The 18,333-nt window shown below is 47.2% G+C and overlaps 1 protein-coding gene across 1 annotated transcript in view; it reads left to right on the plus strand.

Annotated features, from left to right (window-relative positions):
* LOC135057451 (alpha-2-macroglobulin-like protein 1) overlaps positions 1-18,333 on the plus strand; it is a 275,363-nt gene that overhangs the window by 171,926 nt on the left and 85,104 nt on the right. Inside the window, exons 23-26 of the mRNA XM_063963344.1 lie at positions 6,273-6,498; positions 8,896-9,022; positions 14,229-14,350; positions 15,718-15,769. Of these exons, the coding sequence (XP_063819414.1) occupies positions 6,273-6,498; positions 8,896-9,022; positions 14,229-14,350; positions 15,718-15,769 (527 nt within the window). The remainder of the gene's footprint in view (positions 1-6,272; positions 6,499-8,895; positions 9,023-14,228; positions 14,351-15,717; positions 15,770-18,333) is intronic.

Genomic DNA, 18,333 nt, shown 5'->3' on the forward strand with positions numbered 1-18,333 from the left:
TGTCAGCTCAGCAGCACCGCAGACTGCTACAGTAAGCTACTATAGTAGTATGTATCAAGAAGAAAAAAAAAAAAAAACACGGGTAGGTGCTGTATACATATACAATTATATATATATTATATACAATTATATATATATATATATATATATATATATTAAACTGGTGGTGATTAATTAAACTGGTGGTCAGGTCACTGGTCACACTATCAGCAACTTGCAAGTAGTACTCCTAAGCAGACAATCACAATATATACTGGTGGTCAGTGTGGTCACAATGGCAGTGTGGCACTCTGGCAGCAGAGTGCCAGCAAAAGTGTGCACTGTACGTTAAAATATGTACTCCTGCTCTCAGACTCTAACTGCTCCCCACTGTCAGTGTCTCCCCCACAAGTCAGATATACAGTCACACTATCTATCACTTCAGCAAGTAGTAGTACTCCTCCTAATGCTCCCCAAAATTACTAAAGTAAATAATACTGTGTCTCTCTCTACTCTAGTCTCACTCTCTATAAACGGAGAGGACGCCAGCCACGTCCTCTCCCTATCAATCTCAATGCACGTGTGAAAATGGCGGCGACGCGCGGCTCCTTATATAGAATCCGAGTCTCGCGATAGAATCCGAGCCTCGCGAGAATCCGACAGCGGGATGATGACGTTCGGGCGCGCTCGGGTTAACCGAGCAAGGCGGGAAGATCCGAGTCGCTCGGACCCGTGTAAAAAAACCTGAAGTTCGGGCGGGTTCGGTTTCCGAGGAACCGAACCCGCTCATCTCTACTGTTCACAACACATTTTAGAAGCAAAAGAGATCTAGTAAAATATATTGGGCAGAAAATCAGCCCGAAAACCATTGAAGTTCAAAATCTACGTTATGGCCTCGAGGTTTCAGACTATCTATATCAAAAGCCCAGCGCATTTCACTTTGCGCTAGACTTTTTCTATTCTTTTATTATTCTTCCAATTGGCTTTCACTTGTTGTAACCCAAAAAATGTTTGATTTGACCTTCACACTCATTACAGTATGTGTGTGAAAGAAATGTTCTGAAAGGGGATGGGTAATAAGACCCCAACGAATATTTTATATATATATATGTGTACAGCTGCACGCGTTTTTAGGGAGCAGGATGTCTTCCCTATATAAGTGCATTCAAGGAAATTACATTCAAAAGTTTGGACACACCTTCTCATTCAATGTTTTTTATTTATTTTAATAATTTTCTACATTGTAGATTAATACTGAAGACATCAAAACTATGAAAGGACACATATGGAATTATGTTGTAAACAAAAAATTATGTTTTATATTTTAGTTTCCTCAAAGTAGCCCCTTTTTTCTTTGATGACAGCTTTGCACACTCTTGGCGTTCTCTCTTCATGAGGTAGTCTCCTGGAATGGTTTTCCAACAGTCTTGAAGAAGTTCCCAGAGGTGCTGAGCACTTGGCTGCTTTTTCCTTCACACTGCGGTCCGATCCCAAACCATCTCCCAACTTTTCATATCTCTGGGTCTGGACGCCTGCGCGCGACCCAAAAGGGGGCATGGCTTGTGGTGAGAGGGGCGTGACCAGAGCCGGATTAAGAGGCCGGTCCCGGGGATAAGTACCCCAGGCCCCCTTTTTTCAAAGGGCCCCCCGTCGCCGCCGCAGATCAGAACAGAGATCCGATCTGCGTTATTGCGCTGCGCTCCCGGGAGCCGGCGCCACACGCAGCGGCAGGGTAGCTCAGCGATTGCTGTCCCTGGCGGCTCTGGCTCCCGGCGGCGGCTCCACTGACTTCACTGCCTGTGTGATGGGACAGCTGAGCGACGGCTCAGCTGTCCAATAACATGAGGAGCAGCAGCCTGCGGCTCAGACATTGGCTACCGCTGGGCACGCAGGCTGCAGGGAAGGAGGAGAGAGGACAGCCGCGCGTGGAGGCAGCAGCCAGCCCAGCACCCATTCTCAGCCAGCTCTCAGAACGTAAGGCTGATTTACAGTATGTTATAGGTTTTAATATATATATATATATATATATGTGTGTGTGTATATATATATATATATGTATATATGTATATGTATGTATATATATATGTATATATATGGAAAACAGCTCTATCCCATACAGCGGCACTTGGAGACTGGTTCAAAAAGTGCAGTAAAGTGCTTTTAATATGTCATAATAACAATTTGCAGTCCAACGTTTCGGGGTGTAACCCACCCCTTTGTCAAGGTGAGCAAACGAAAAGTGAATGTAAAACAAAATAACATACCTTTATGTGTGTGAGAGACCCGTCGGCGGGAAGCTGTGTGCAGGCAAAGGCCCTGGTTTCCGTCCAGCTAGTGTGACGTGTGTGTGAAAGCTGGGATCATGTGATCACACTGCCCGGCACAACTCCCTGGCGTTGTCATGGTTGCCTCCAGTAAACGGAAGTCTCGGTGTCTTCTCATCGTGGCCATGGCAACCAGAGACGTCCGTGTGGTCGCGTCCTGAGCGGGATCACCGTCCACTGCTGTGTAGTGTGCATGGCTGGGAAGGGAAACGATAGTGAAGTAACAAATAAAATTGAAATAAAGTGATACTATGATTGAACACCACTGGAACTACCTAGTCCAATGTACTATGTAATGTGCATGTGTGTATGTGCGGAGAGAGTGTTACTTGTAAAGGATGGTGTAGCTCACTGCAATAAGGAGGATATCAAAGGAAGGACACAGGGGGAATATGTCACTCTCAATATGTCACTTCTATATGTCATGTGTAAATATTTATATGTATCTATAAGAAGTATGTTATTCGTCCTTACACATATTGACAATTACAATGTGTGTTATATATAAAATATCCTATAACAATAAATAAAAATACAAAAATACAAAATGGTGTGCTAATAGTCCCAGGTAATAGTCCTATGTCACAGTCATCAGTATGACCTGTATTGTAGGTGGCACAATCCCCCATGGGACTATGTGTGTCTGCCCATTGGGCAACGAGATCTTCAGAAGACACTCCATTGTATCCTATCGTTGAGGCCGGTCGGTCTGGTGGTGTTGAGATTAAATTGCCATCGCGCTTCTAGTTTCAATAGGGCACCAGCTCTGTCTCCGCCTCGGATATTTTTTGGAATGTGGTCAATGATTTGAAAATTCAATTCATTTAGGGAGTGACCCCTCTCTGCATAGTGTCTCGCTACAGGTTGTTCGGACTTTTTCTGACTGAGTGCCACCTTGACTGCAGACCTGTGCATTGCAAAGCGTTCCCTAGCTGTGCGTACTGTCTTACCCACATATTGTAATTTGCACGGGCAGGTTATTAAGTACACTATATGGGTGGTAGTGCATGTCAAAACATGCCGTATAGAATAAGTCCGACTCGTGGCATTGGATGTAAATGAACCTCCAGTGGTCATGTATTTACATGTTTCACATCCCAGGCATCTGTAGCACCCGGGGGTCTTAGTCAAAAATGTGCTGGGTGGCGGGGCTTTGAAATTTGTGATGTCGGCATGTACTACAAAGTCTCTGATGGTTTTCCCCTTGGTGTAACATGCCATGGGCCGTTTATTCTGTAAAGTAAAAAGTTTCTGGTCTGTCGTTATAATGGGCCATAAGGCTGTTAACGCCCTAGGTATCACTGGGCTAGTGGTGTTATACTTAGAGACAAAAGGTATAATTTGGTTGGTCTTCTTTTCTTTCGGCTGTAGAAGATCATCTCTTTTGATGGTAGCTACCTGTTGCTCCAGCTCCTGTAGTGTCCTACGTTGATATCCTCTACGTGCAAAACGTTCCGTTACATCTGAAAGTGCTTCTTTTAGTGCAGAGGGGTTGCTAGTAATCCTAGCTGCCCGGATATACTGTGATTTGGGTAGTCCTTTTTTCAACGCCACAGGGTGGTGACTATTGTACCTGAGCAACGTATTTTTGTCAGTGGGTTTGTGGTAAATGTCCGTCTGTAACCCATCAATGGTGATTGACACGTTGACATCCAAATAGTTCAATTGATTTGCATCACTCTGCGCTGTCACTTTAATGGGTGATGTCCTATTGTTGATGAACTGAATCATTGCTTCAAACTTGTCTTGCCCCCCCGTCCATAGAATGAATACGTCATCTATATATCTTGCGTAATAAAGTATATATTGAGAAAACTCCTTATTCATGAAGAACATATGTTGCTCCTCTGCCATATATATATATATATATATATATATATACATATATATATATATATATATATTGTGTGTGTATATATATATACATATATATATGTGTATATATAAAGGTGTGTGTGTATATAATATATATATATGATTTTAATTTTAAATCTTAGGGCTCCCCTGTCTTAAGTACCCCAGGCCCCCCGAGGCCTTAATCCAGCTCTGGGCGTGACCTCAGTTGAGTGGGCATGGCCAAGTGCAACAAACCCGTTTTGTCAGGCATTTTGGGGGCATGCCCAGCACTCCCCTCCCAGCATTGAATAGATGGCATCTATTCAGAGATCACTCGCTGCTTTGCAGAGCAATGGGTGATCAAAGCCTCACCCCACTGCCCCCCCCCACCACCACCACCGCGGGACAATGCAGCTGGACAGTGTCCGGATAGCGGGACTGTCCTGCTTGGAGTGACACAGGTCTCTCGTACTCACAGGCTGCTTATTGAGGCACAATGAAGGTAAGCACTACTGATACGGATGGAACCGCGCTAATAGTGGCTACGTCTGTGCCTAGTTGCGCCTGGCAAGTTGATGCGCATGCGCCCCATTCAAAGTGAATCGGAGCACCTGTGTATGCTCGGCGGTGGTCCGAGGCAAAGGTGCGCCTAGGCACCCAGTTCGCCCCCGCCTGCGATGTACAGTGGTGCCGAGAGAGGGGGCGGGGAAGGTATAAATTACCTGGGCCTAGGTGTGGTGGAGGGGCCCAGTGAGGGCCCAGGCCCCTACCCCCCCCCCCTCTTACCTGGCAGCAGCAGCTGCAGCTCTCCTCCTCAGCCCAGCATACGCTGCTGTATGCTGGGCTGCAGTGTGCTCAGGGAAGTGCTTAAAATACAATTTTTTCTGTATTTTTTTTCTAAAGGTGCATGGCCACGCCTCCTGTGATTAGGACACACCCCCTGAAAAGGAACTGGTCCCAGCCAGGCTCTCTACTGCCCTTTATAACATTGAATATTTTCTTTTCCTTCATTTATTTTATTTAATTATTCTTTTTTTTTCCTTTGTCAGCACCTCTCACCTCTGTAACACTTTTTAATACATGGCTTTTTGCTTCTTTCTTAACACTTACTAGCATCTTCGCTTTTCACTGGTGTGCTGCCCTGGTGTGACTGGCTCTCGCCGTCTTGTTGGGGTCCCGCTCCCCGGATTCACACTAAGGGGGATGTAATAAGGTGTGAGAATCAGAAAGTGATAGATTTTGGTAAAATTCTCCTGTTTTTTTGAAGTGGCAATCACTTACATGGCGCAACCAGGAGAATTACCAAAATCTCTCACTTTCTGATTCTCACCCCCTATTACATTTCACCCTTAGTGTTAGGGACCCACCAGAGATGAGGTCACCTAGACGCTGGTTGGTGTGCTAGTATTTTTTTGTTCAAAAAGTATACCAAGCATTTGCTCTATGTTAGAGTTTGCTGTCATTCTGACTAGCAGTGCTTGGTATAGTGGAGTGTGCACTGGCACTAGATTCTCTGTATAGCCACGCTAGGCAGCTGCCAAGGGCCTCCCAATACTAGGAGCCTCCGAGCAGATGCGGGTGGTGGTCTATCTCGCCAGAACTGTACCTATGGAGCCAAAACCTGAAGTGGGCGGGGCTTAAATAGTGGTCCGTGGCACCTGCTTCTTTAATGATTTTTTTTTTTGGATCTGTCATGGAGGTTCCTGCCAGGTATTCAAACCCCCCCCCCCCTATGCGCTAGTGGTGTCTGCTTATCGCAGGCCACAATGATGTGGTTCTGACACCACCAGAAGATCCATTTTCAGGAAGTGGGTGGCATTTGGGGAGGCTAGTTTTCACTACCTGGAGTATGGGTGAGCAACCCAAATTCCAGGAGTTATCTAGACATTCTGGGAGTGTAAGTATATTTACCAGTTGGCTGCCTGCTATATGTTACCCACATCTCTAGCAAAGACTGATATGCTATAAGATGCTAAGGAGGCTTCAGTTTTTGGCCCAAAGGAAAACATATTATGAATAATTTATATCAATGGCTGTATCAGTAACACTACAAGTCATTGCCACCTGTGAGACGCTGAGGAAGTCATTTAATTTGTGACCAATGTATCATTATCTCATCTTTAATGTACACAGTTCATCCGGTTATGGTGAGGTCCCAGTCACCGTGCCAGACACCATCACCGAGTGGAGAGCCCAGATGTTCTGTGCCGGGCCTGGAGGTTTAGGACTCTCTTCTACTGTTCCGCTCAAAGCGTTCCAGCCATTCTTTGTGGATATGGCCCTGCCCTACTCTGTGAAGCAAGGAGAGAGCTTTATACTCAAGGCCTCAGTGTTCAACTACATGAGTGACCCTCTCAAGGTCTGTGTTCATTCAGAGCAGTGATGTATGTATCATGGGGGAAAACAGGCAAATTGCAGTGTAGTCCTGTCACCTGAAATATTTTCTCACAGTATCTGGGCCCTCTTGGGAATATATCACAGTAGCCGGGCCCTCTAGGGAAAATCTCACAGTATCCGGTCCCTCTAGGGAAAATCTCACAGTATCCGGACCTTCATGGGAAAATCTCACAGTATCCGGGCCTTCTAGGGAAAATCTCATAGTATCTGGGCCCTCTAGCGAATATATCACAGTAGCCGGGCCCTCTAGGGAAAATCTCACAGTATCTGGGCCCTCTAGGGAAAATCTCATCGTATCTGGGCCCTCTAGAGAAAATCTCACAGTATCCGAGCCCTCTAGGGAAAATCTCACAGTATCTGGTCCCTCTAGGGAAAATCTCACAGTATCCGGACCATCATGGGAAAATCTCACAGTATCCGGGCCTTCTAGGGAAAATCTAGCAGTATCCGGGCCTTCTAGGGAAAATCTTGCAGTATCTGGGCCTTCTAGGAAAAATCTTGCAGTAACTGGCCATTCTAGGGAAAATCTCACAGTATCTGGCCATTCTAGGGAAAATCGTGCAGTATCCGGGCCATCTAGGAAAAATCTTGCAGTATCTGTGCCTTCTAAGAAAAAATCAAACAGTATCTGGCCATTCTAGGGAAAATCTCACAGTCCGGACCCTCTAGGGAAAATCTCACAGTATCCGGACCTTCATGGGAAAATCTCACAGTATCCGGGCCTTCTAGGGAAAATCTTGCAGTATCTGGGCCTTCTAGGAAAAATCTTGCAGTATCTGGCCATTCTAGGGAAAATCTCACAGTATTCAGCCCCTCTACAGAATATCTCACAGTATCTGGCCCCTCTAAGGAAAATCTCACAGTATCCGGCCCCTCTAGGGAATATCTCACAGTATCCGGCCCCTCTAGGGAATATCTCACAGTATCCGGCCCCTCTAGGGAATGTCTCACAGTATCCGGCCCCTCTAGGGAATATCTCACAGTATCCGGCCCCTCTAGGGAATATCTCACAGTATCCAGCCCCTCTTGGTATTATCTCACAGTGGGCCTAATTCTGAGTTGATCGCAGCAGCAAATTTGTTAGCAGTTGGGCAAAACCACGTGCACTGCAGGGGAGGCAGATATAACATGTGCAGAGAGAGTTAGAATTGGGTGGGGTGTATTCAAACTGAAATCTAAATTGCAGTGTAAAAATAAAGCAGCCAGTATTATTTACCCTGCACAGAAACGAAATAACCCACCCAAATCTAACTCTCTCTGCAAATGTTATATCTGTCCCCCCTGCAGTGCACATGGTTTTGCCCAATTGCTGACAAACTTGCTGCTGCGATCAACTCAGAATTTCCCCCATCATCCGGCCCCTCTCGGGAATATCTCTCAGTATCCGGCCCCTCCAGGGAATATCTCTCAGTATCCGGCCCCTCTAAAGAATATCTCTCAGTATCCGGCTGCTCTAGGGAATATCTCTCAGTATCCGGCCCCTCCAGGGAATATCTCTCAGTATCCGGCTGCTCTAGGGAATATCTCTCAGTATCCAGCCCCTCTTAAGAATATCTCTCAGTATCCGGCCCCTCCAGGGAATATCTCTCAGTATCCGGCCCCTCTAAAGAATATCTCTCAGTATTCGGCTGCTCTAGGGAATATCTCTCAGTGTCCGGCCCCTCCAGGGAATATCTCACAGTATCCGGCCCCTCCAGGGAATATCTCTCAGTATCCGGCCCCTCTAAAGAATATCTCTCAGAGTCCGGCCCCTCCAGGGAATATCTCACAGTATCCGGGCCCTCTAGGTATTATCTCACATTATCCTGCTCCTATATTCATGGGGTATGGGTCGTTGGGTAGACACAACTTAGGTCGACAGTCATTAGGTCAACCATGGAAGGTCGACATGCATTATGTCGACAGGGACAATAGGTCAACATGGTCATTTGGTCGACATGTACTAGGTCGACAGATCAAAAAAGGTCAACATTTTCTTTTTACTTTTTTGGGTGTCGTTTTCTTCGTAAAGTGCCGGGGGAACCCCAATTAGTGCACCGTGTGCCCTCGCATGACTCGTGTGCTTCGGGCAAGGTGCCTCGCTTCGCTCAGCACAGGTTACCGTTCCAATCGTAGTCCACGTGGATTGTTAAGTATGAAAAAATCCAAAAAAATGAAGGAAAAAAAAATTAGAAAAATTCATGTCGACCTTTTGACCTGTCAACCTATTACATGTCGACCTAATGACCATGTTGGCCTATTAGCCATGTCAACCTTCAGTGGTCGACCTAATGACTGTCGACCTAAGTTGTGTCGACCTAACGGTCGTATCCATGTATCAGCGTTGCAGTCTAATGTTTCTCATTGTTATCTCTCTCAGATTCTGACCACCCTTCCGCCATCTAATGACTTCACCATGAAGAATAACATCACCAGTATGGACCCATTCTGTCTGGCTGGTGGGGAGAAGAAAACCCTCTCCTGGGAGGTGACCCCCAACATTATTGGTAAATGAAATAAGTTCTACAGAAAAATGTGTCATTTCTGTTGAATATATTTTATTTTAATTAATGTATTATTTATTACTTAATTAACTAACTATGTATCATTATCATCTGTCTCACATTATTACAGCTCATACAAAAACATGTAAGTTCAATACACTTGTCTCTCCCAGGACGCTTGCTATGTACATACCTGATATAATGATTTCTTAGTAACCTATATCACACAGTGCCGTATACTGTACAGTAATAGATAAATGAGTATGCAATGAAATAACATGTGTAAGAGTCCTGATCCTAAGAGCTTACAATCTGTTAGAGCTACAGGGGTTTTTCTGTCGCCTAGTTACCAGGAAGCTGGCCAATTACTGTACTCGGCATGGGTTCACTAGTCAACTGCACTGATTGAGTGCTATGCAGGAGTGGAGGCCATCGGTGCAGGAGTGGAGGCCATCGGTGCAGGAGTGGAGGCCGTCGGTGCAGGAGTGGAGGCTGTCGGTGCAGGAGTGGAGGCCATCGGTGCAGGAGTGGAGGCCGTCGGTGCAGGAGTGGAGGCCGTCGGTGCAGGAGTGGAGGCCGTCGGTGCAGGAGTGGAGGCCGTCGGTGCAGGAGTGGAGGCCATCGGTGCAGGAGTGGAGGCCGTCGGTGCAGGAGTGGAGGCCGTCGGAGGTTGTCAGTGCAGGAGTGGAGGCTGTCGGTGCAGGAGTGGAGGCCATCGGTGCAGGAGTGGAGGCCATCGGTGCAGGAGTGGAGGCCATCGGTGCAGGAGTGGAGGCCGTCAGAGGTTGTCAGTGCAGGAGTGGAGGCTGTCGGTGCAGGAGTGGAGGCTGTCGGTGCAGGAGTGGAGGCCATCGGTGCAGGAGTGGAGGCCTTCGGTGCAGGAGTGGAGGCCGTCGGAGGTTGTCAGTGCAGGAGTGGAGGCTGTCTGAGGCCATCAGTGCAGGCATCAGGGCCGGATCTAGACCTTGTGGCGCCCAGGGCAAAAAATAGGGGCATGGTTTCATGGAGAAGGGGCGTGGTCAGTTATGCCCCATGTAGCTTTGCCCTCAGTATTTGTGCCCCCAGTACTGTGCCCCCTGTAGAGTTGTGCCCCCCGTAGTATTGCCCTTAGTACTGTGCCCCCTGTAGAGTTGGGCCCCCTGTAGTATTGCCCCCAGTACTGTGCCCCCTGTAGAGTTGTGCCCCCAGTAGTATTGCCCCCAGTACTCTGCCCCCTGTAGAGTTGGGCCCCCCGTAGTATTGCCCCCAGTACTGTGCCCTCTGTAGAGTTGGGCCCCCCGTAGTATTGCCCCTGTAGAGTTGTGCCCCCAGTAGTATTGCTCCCAGTACTATGCCCCCTGTAGAGTTGTGCCCCCAGTACTATGCCCCCTGTAGAGTTGTGCCCCCAGTACTATGCCCCCTGTAGAGTTGTGCACCCTAGTTGTGCCGCTTACAAAAAAAGATTTAATACAATCCTCGCTCCTGCTTCCCGCCTGCTGCTGCCCTCCGTCTCCGGCTGCCGGCGCGCCTCCTCGGATATATGGGAGAGACATCATGACATCTCTCCTATAGCACCGCAGAGACACTAGAGGTCAATTATGATCTTTAGCGTCTATGTGCCACTCCCACAATGCAGTGCGGTGCGCAATGACTTCATCGTGCACCGCACAGCACCGCATTTACGCAGCACCGCATCTACACAGCACCGGGCGGCACCAGTAGCGGATCTTGCCACGACGGCGGCGCCCTCCGGAAAGCGGCACCCCAGGCAAAAATCCTGCTTGCCCAAAACAAGATCCGCTAGTGGCAGGCATGGCTGGTTATTAGGTACCTTCTGTAGGCATGCCAGAGGTCACTGCTGGTGATAGAAGACACTGCTTTCAGGTGGGACTATATTTGCTCCATTGTGTTTTGTCCTCAGCTTGCCTTTGATTTTGCTTGTTTGCTTGTTGCCCTGACCTTTTGATATTGTCTCTGACATTGCCCCATCTCTTATATATTTCTGAGGGAGATTTATCAAACCTTAGAGACAAGGTAGCTACAGATAAATTAACAACCATTTGTGATGTTAGTGTATTAGAATGCTTAATATTTGTAGACACTCCCTTACTAATCTGTGTAAGTCTGAATCTTCAGTGATGGTCCCTGGGACCAGGGGGATGCTGGGAAGTGGGTGGTCCAGTGTGCAGTGTGCCTGGAGTTGGTGAGGGAATAAACAGCACAGCAGTGAACTCACATGTCTCTGTGTCCTGATGACTGGATTTACAAACGTGTGAACAAAACATGGTGTCAGAAGAAGTTTAACTTAGACTGCTAGTGCTCTCAGAGTGTGAAAGAATCCTGCAGCAGTCTGTAAGGCTGTGATAGTGTCTGCAAAGCTTGCCGTATGCTCCTCTCTTCTAACAGTGAGTAACCATGGATAAACTGGCTCCTCCAACCAGCATGCTGATGTCTAGTAACTTGTCTGAAAACTGGAAAAGATTTAAGCAAAGGTTTAATATATATCTTGCTGCATGTGGAGCTGATACAGAGGCTGACAAAACGAAGGCATCCATTTTCCTCCATGTGATAGGAGAGAATGTGCTGGACATTTATAATAGTTTTCAGTTTGCTGAGGGGCAGAATATCTTCTATAATGCAAAAGTTTGAAGATTACTTTGTGCCAAGGAAAAATGTGACATATGAAAGATATAAGTTTTTCACATGTGATCAGAAGTCTGTAGATTGATTTGATCAGTATGTTACAGAGCTGCAATCACTCAGTGAAACCTGTGAGTTTGGTGATTTAAAGGATTCACTGATTAGAGATCGTATTGTCTGTGGAATACCTGATAATGGACTCAGAGAGAGATTGCTGAGAGAGCAAGAAAACAGAGCCATGCAAACCTCCATTCTCAAGAATGAAGCAATCTAAACCACAGTCTAATAAGGAAATGTGTAGTAGATGTGGAAATGCTCACAATCCTAAAATGTGCCCTGCTCATGGTAAAACCTGCATGAAATGTGGTAGACTTAATCACTTTGCCAAGTGCTGTAAAATTAAAAGTAAAACAACCAAAGTGCATGCTGTTAAACAAACAGATGAATTCTTTGTGGATTGCATTGAACTTTGCAGTGCAGATAAGAAAGTATTGAATGTCCCTTTAACTGTGAACGAGATTTTCATTCCCTTTAAGCCTGATACTGGTGCGCAGGTGAATTTAATATCATTTCAAGACTATAAGACTTTTAGAGTAAAACCTAAAATTCATCCAGCCAAAGTGAAAGTTACAGGGTACACTGGGGAGGAAATTCCTGTGAAAAGTACATGCTTAGTGACACTGAAATATAAGGTACAACAGTTTAAAACATCTCTACTGATTGTGGATAAGAATGTGCAACCGATTCTAGGATTAAGTTCCTGTGAGAAACTAAGCTTGCTAAAGAAAGTTTTTATGGTGATTGGGACAATGTAACACAGTTCAAATGTTGGTTCATTGGATTTAAGTTGTGCGGGATCTATCTGAGAGAGTTACCAGCCTGGGCCAGTGCCAGATCCTGTACCTCCACATCCTCAGTCACATTCACATGATTATGTCTTAGGGGATCACAGAATGTTCTCTAGTTTCTGTAACCCTACATCCCCTTGGTATGAGCAGCAGGGGGTAGGAGCAGGGATGTTGTTGCTGCAAGGAGACCCTCACACCTGGGCATTATGTTTGGTCCCTACGTTCCCACCTCTGTATTCTTGACATGCTTTTATGTTGTGACAGCTGTAGGGGTGTTGTATAATGAGCCTGACAAAGTGGCCCCAGCGAAGGTCCTCTTGTGGCATTACAGCATATTGGAACAGTAGGGGGATAGTGGTCTGCTTTCAGGAGGTAGGCGAGTGATTGGGAGTGGCATGATCCCGCACTCAAGTCAGTTCAGGCTGAGGCTATCAGAGCAAATGAAAACTCCCTCATATAGATGCCCTGCCCCTTATCTAGATGCACTGCCCCTTATCTAGATGCCCTGCCCCGTATCTAGATGCCCTGCCTCTTATCTAGATGCCCTGCCCCTCATCTAAATGCCCTGCCCCTTATCTAAATGCCCTGCCTCTTATCTAGATGCTCTGCCCCTTATCTAAATGCCCTGCCTCTTATCTAGATGCCCTGCCCCTTATCTAGATGCTCTGCCCCTTATCTAGATGCTCTGCCTCTTATCTAAATGCCCTGCCTCTTATCTAGATGCCCTGCCCCTTATGTAGATGCCCTGCCCCTTATCTAGATGCTCTGCCCCTTATCTAAATGCCCTGTCTCTTATCTAGATGCCATGCCCCTTATCTAGATGCCATGCCCCTTATCTAAATGCCCTGCATCTTTTCTAGATACCATGCCCCTTATTTAGATGTTCTACCCCTTATCAAGATGCCCTGCCTCTTATCTAGATGCCCTCCCCTTATCTAGATGCCCTACGTCTTATCTAGATGCCCTGCCCTTATCTAGATGCCCTGCCTCTTATCTAAATGTCCTGTCCCTTATCTAAATGCCATGCTGCTTATCTAGATGCCCTGCCTCTTTTCTAAATGCCCTGCCTCTTATCTAAATGCCCTGCCTCTTATCTAGATGCCCTGCACCTTATCTAGATGCCCTGCCTCTTATGTAGATGCCCTGCCCTTTATCTAGATTATTTGCCCCTTATCTAAATGCCCTGCCCCTTATCTAGATGCCCTGCCCCTTATCTAGATGCCCTGCCTCTTATCTAGATGCCCAGCCCCTTACATAGATGCCCTGCCTCTTATCTAGATGCCCTGCCCCTTATCTAAATGCCCTGCCCCAGAGAACTTTAGGGAGCTATATATACACATATCTCCAACATAACCCTCTCCAGGAGGGACAAAATGCTCTGCTCCTGGACTTTTCTCTTAATGCTTGATTGCCGGCACCTGTTTTGAACAGGTTAATGGAGAAAACGGTGTTTTAGCACAGGTGATGGCGAGAATGGGGTCAGGAGCAGCAGACAGCACTGAGGGGTAATACGGCCAGTGATTATTATTGTAGGATGTACAATAGTTCTTTCTCTCAGAATGTGTAACTGCGGTGTTCATCAGATGTTTGTATATTAATATAGGGCAAATAAAGTAAAATAAAAGGTTATATCAGTGTGAGGGGGGAAGGGTAATGGTAAAGGTAAGGCAGTAATCTGGGCTGAATCATGTCTGGGAAATGATGATGCATGATGAGACGTGTCTGTGCATACTGTATTCCAGGAGCAATGAATGTTTCCATCATCGCTGAAACTGTGAGGAGTCAGGACCTGTGTGAGGGGCAGAAGACGATCGTTCCACAGAGAGGGAGCAGAGATGTTGTGATCCAGTCTCTACTGGTGGAGGTAAGTGACCCTGTCAGGTCTGTCTTCTGTTGTTATGATGTCCGATCTCCATGTAACCCTTTTTGAAGTTACTGTAGCTGAGCTCATGTGGGCACTGATGCAGAATATGCCGGACAGAGCCCATTTAATTTTATGTTTGTATGACCAGTATGAAGACAGCCGGTCTATAGGGAGCAGCAAATGGCGTCTCAAGCATAGCTCACCACACTCTATACTAACTCTTCCTCATACGGGTAAAGAGGCTCAGCAGACACCACTGAGCAGGGGTAAAGAGGCTCAGCAGGCACCACTGAGCAGGGGTAAAGAGGCTCAGCAGGCACCACTGAGCAGGGGTAAAGAGGCTCAGTAGAGGCCCACTCAGCTGGGGTAAAGAGGCTCAGCAGGCGCCCACTAAGCAGGGGTAAAGAGACTCAGCAGATGTCCACTAAGCAGGGGTAGAGAGGCTCAGCAGACGCCCACTGAGCAGGGGTAAAGCAGCTTAGCAGATGCCCACTGCGCAGGGGTAAAGAGGCTCAGCAGATGCCCAATGAGCAGGGATAAAGAGGCTCAGCAAATGACAAATGAGCAGGGGTAAAGCAGCTCAGCAGATTCCCACTGAGCAGAGGTAAATAGACTGAGCAGACGCCCACTGAGCAGGAGTAAAGAGGCTCAGCAGATACCCACTGAGCAGGGGAAAGAGGCTCAGCAGATGCCCACTGAGCAGGGGTAAAGAGGCTCAGCAAACGCCCACTGAGCAGGGGTGAAGAGGCTCAGCAGACGCCCACTGAGCATTGGCAAAGAGGCTGAGCAGACTCCCAATGAGCAGGGGTAAAAAGTCTCAGCAGATGCCCACTGAGCAGGGGCAAAGAGGTTCAACAGTTGCCCACTGAGCAGGGGAAAGAGGCTCAGCAGACACCAGCTGAACAGGGGTAAAGAGGCTCAGCAGATGCCCACTGAGCAGGGGTAAAGAGGCTCAGCAGACGCCCACTGAGCAGGGAACACCCTCATAACTGCACAGTACCTCACGCTCATTGATACACTGGACCTTGTCCTGCAACCAAACGCATCTAATATTAGCTTGTGGGCACAGAGCTTGTGAACGTCTCCATCCACACAGCATCTCCAATCAGAGGAGAAGAATTAGCACCAGCATATGTGACACCATCTTCCCCAGATAAGTCCTGTTGGAGCCCATATAAATGGGGGAGGTTGAGCAGAAATAGAGCATGACACCAGGGAAGTCACCTCTGCAGCTTAGTAAATGAGTGTACTGTCTGTGCACCATAACACTGGTGAGACATTTAGTAACTTGTCTTATAAGCCCTGTACACCCTCTTCCGCCCATCGTGAGGAGCACAGGATCACAGAGACTTCTGTTTATATTTCAGCCCGAGGGGACCATGGTGGAGCAGACACACAACTCCATGCTGGTGTGTGAAGGTAAGTGGACAGAAATGTCTATTAGAGCTGTAGACAAAAGATAAGACTGATTATTAGCACATAATAATGTACAGTAATATGAATAATACAAGTCTGTGTGTCCTAGTATCCCTCATGTGCAGCAGATCTTCCACCCTGGGTTGTTCTTCTGCTCATTGTGCTGGGTACAGTAGTTATCCTGTAAGATAAGAATCCCAGCTAGCAGCTCAGTGGTTTATTCTCCTTTATGTACTAGCAGGAATGAGTCTGGTCTCCTGACTCTGGCGGGTTTTACACAGGCACTTAAATGCAAGTATGCACAGCCCCTACATGGCCTCCTAATTCAGCTGACACACTATATACTGCTGCAAGTAGGTGGAAATTAAAGTGTTCACAGAAAGATAGCTTTATTGATAGGTGTGAGGTCCATGTCCTTCTCCTCTATAATGTATGCACCGCAGCTCATTTCTCCACAGCGGATTACTTAGCCTTATTAAAGCACTAATAAGTTCGGCACTGGCTTGGTGTGTGGCAGCTGATGCTGTGCTGAGTAATTGCCCCTCCCACGAGGTAACTCCAGTGTAGCAGTGACATGCGGTGGGGTGAGGCAGGTGAGGCAGAGCCTTTCCTGTCATACTAACGTTTGTGCCAGAGTTTTGCCTGTATAAAGATTATGAAAAATACAAAGAATATGTTTGTAATATCTACTGTGTATTAATTTAATCATTTTTATAGCCGCAACTCTGGAGTAAAAAGTCTATGGCAGGTGAGGCAGTGCCCCCCAAACAAACATCCCCCCCCCCCCCCCCCGCCCTATCTTTTCTGCACATCTCTGATCAAAACTCACCAAATTTCCAGGCGTTTATTCTGCTACACCTGTGTCTAAATGGCTAGATTCATCCTTTGACTCATACTGTATATTGGGGGTAATTCTGAGTTGATCGAAGCAGCAAGTTTGTTAGCAATTGGGCAAAACCATGTGCACTGCAGGGGGGGCAGATATAACATTTGCAGAGAGAGTTAGATTTGGGTGGGTTATATTGTTTCTGTGCAGGGTAAATACTGGCTGCTTTATTTTTACACTGTAATTTAGATTTCAGTTTGAACACACCCCACCCAAATCTAACTCTCTCTGCACGTGTTAAATCTGCCCCCCCCCCCCCCCCCTGCAGTGCACATGGTTTTGCTCAACTGCTAACAAAATTGCTGCTGCGATCAACTCAGAATTAGGCCAATTGTGTGTAATTCTGGCCCTCATTCCGAGTTGTTCGCTCGGTATTTTTCATCGCATCGCAATGAAAATCCGCTTAGTACGCATGCGCAATGTTCGCACTGCGACTGCGCCAAGTAACTTTGCTATGTAGAAAGTAATTTTACTCACGGCTTTTTCATCGCTCCGGCGATCGTAATGTGATTGACAGGAAATGGGTGTTACTGGGCGGAAACACGGCGTTTCAGGGGCGTGTGGCTGAAAACGCTACCGTTTCCGGAAAAAACGCAGGAGTGGCCGGGGAAACGGTGGGAGTGCCTGGGCGAACGCTGGGTGTGTTTGTGACGTCAACCAGGAACGACAAGCACTGAACTGATCGCACAGGCAGAGTAAGTCTGAAGCTACTCTGAAACTGCTAAGTAGTTAGTAATCGCAATATTGCGAATACATCGGTCGCAATTTTAAGAAGCTAAGATTCACTCCCAGTAGGCGGCGGCTTAGCGTGTGTAACTCTGCTAAATTCGCCTTGCGACCGATCAACTCGGAATGAGGGCCTCTGTCTCTGGTGCAAGCCAGTGCCTCCTGAGACATTTAGCTCACCGCACTTCCCTGGTATAAAGTGCTACTTGATCTCCATGCAGATGTTACACAGGTAGTACAATCCTGTCACAGAATCATAGAGAAGGTGAAGGACCACGAGTCATATGTCTCCAAAAACTTAGTTTGCCTAATTAGTCCTAATTTGCCAGCAGTTATCAGGATGTGAGACACTGCATTAATTTGTGGTGTAGGTAGTTAGGTTAGGTAGTGACTTCTCCAGACTTCTTCCAGTCAGCACCTTTCTCTGACTGCTCCCCCAAATACACCCACCAACAGCAATTGGTGGCAAGCTCAGTTCTTATGGCCGGAGGCTACAAGCTGACATCTGGTCCACTTCCCCTCACTCAGTGATGTCCGCTTCCCTCAGTGCTGCGGATGCTCCATCACCTCAGGACATTACCTCAGGAGCTGCTCCCCTTTCCCCTCTCTAGATGTGGGGGAGCCAGTAGGACTTGGCCTGTCTAGTCAATTACCTTGTGAGCTGCTCCCCCTTTTCCCTCAATAGATGTAGAGGAGCCAGCAGGACTCGACCTGACCAGTCAGTTACCTCATGAGCTGCTCCACCTTTCCACTCAGCAGATGTAAGGGAGCCAGTGGGACTTGGCCTGTCTAGTAAATTACCTCGGGAGCTGCTCCCACTTTCCCCTCAATAGATGTAGAGGAGACAGCAAAACTCGGCCTGTCCAGTCAGTTACCTCAGGAGCTGTTTCCTCTCTTTTCCCTCACCAGATGTAGGGGAGCCAGCAGGACTCAGCCTTTCCAGTCAGTTACCTCA

The sequence above is a fragment of the Pseudophryne corroboree genome, chromosome 3, assembly GCF_028390025.1.
Source record: "Pseudophryne corroboree isolate aPseCor3 chromosome 3, aPseCor3.hap2, whole genome shotgun sequence".
Taxonomy (NCBI): Eukaryota; Metazoa; Chordata; class Amphibia; order Anura; family Myobatrachidae; genus Pseudophryne; species Pseudophryne corroboree.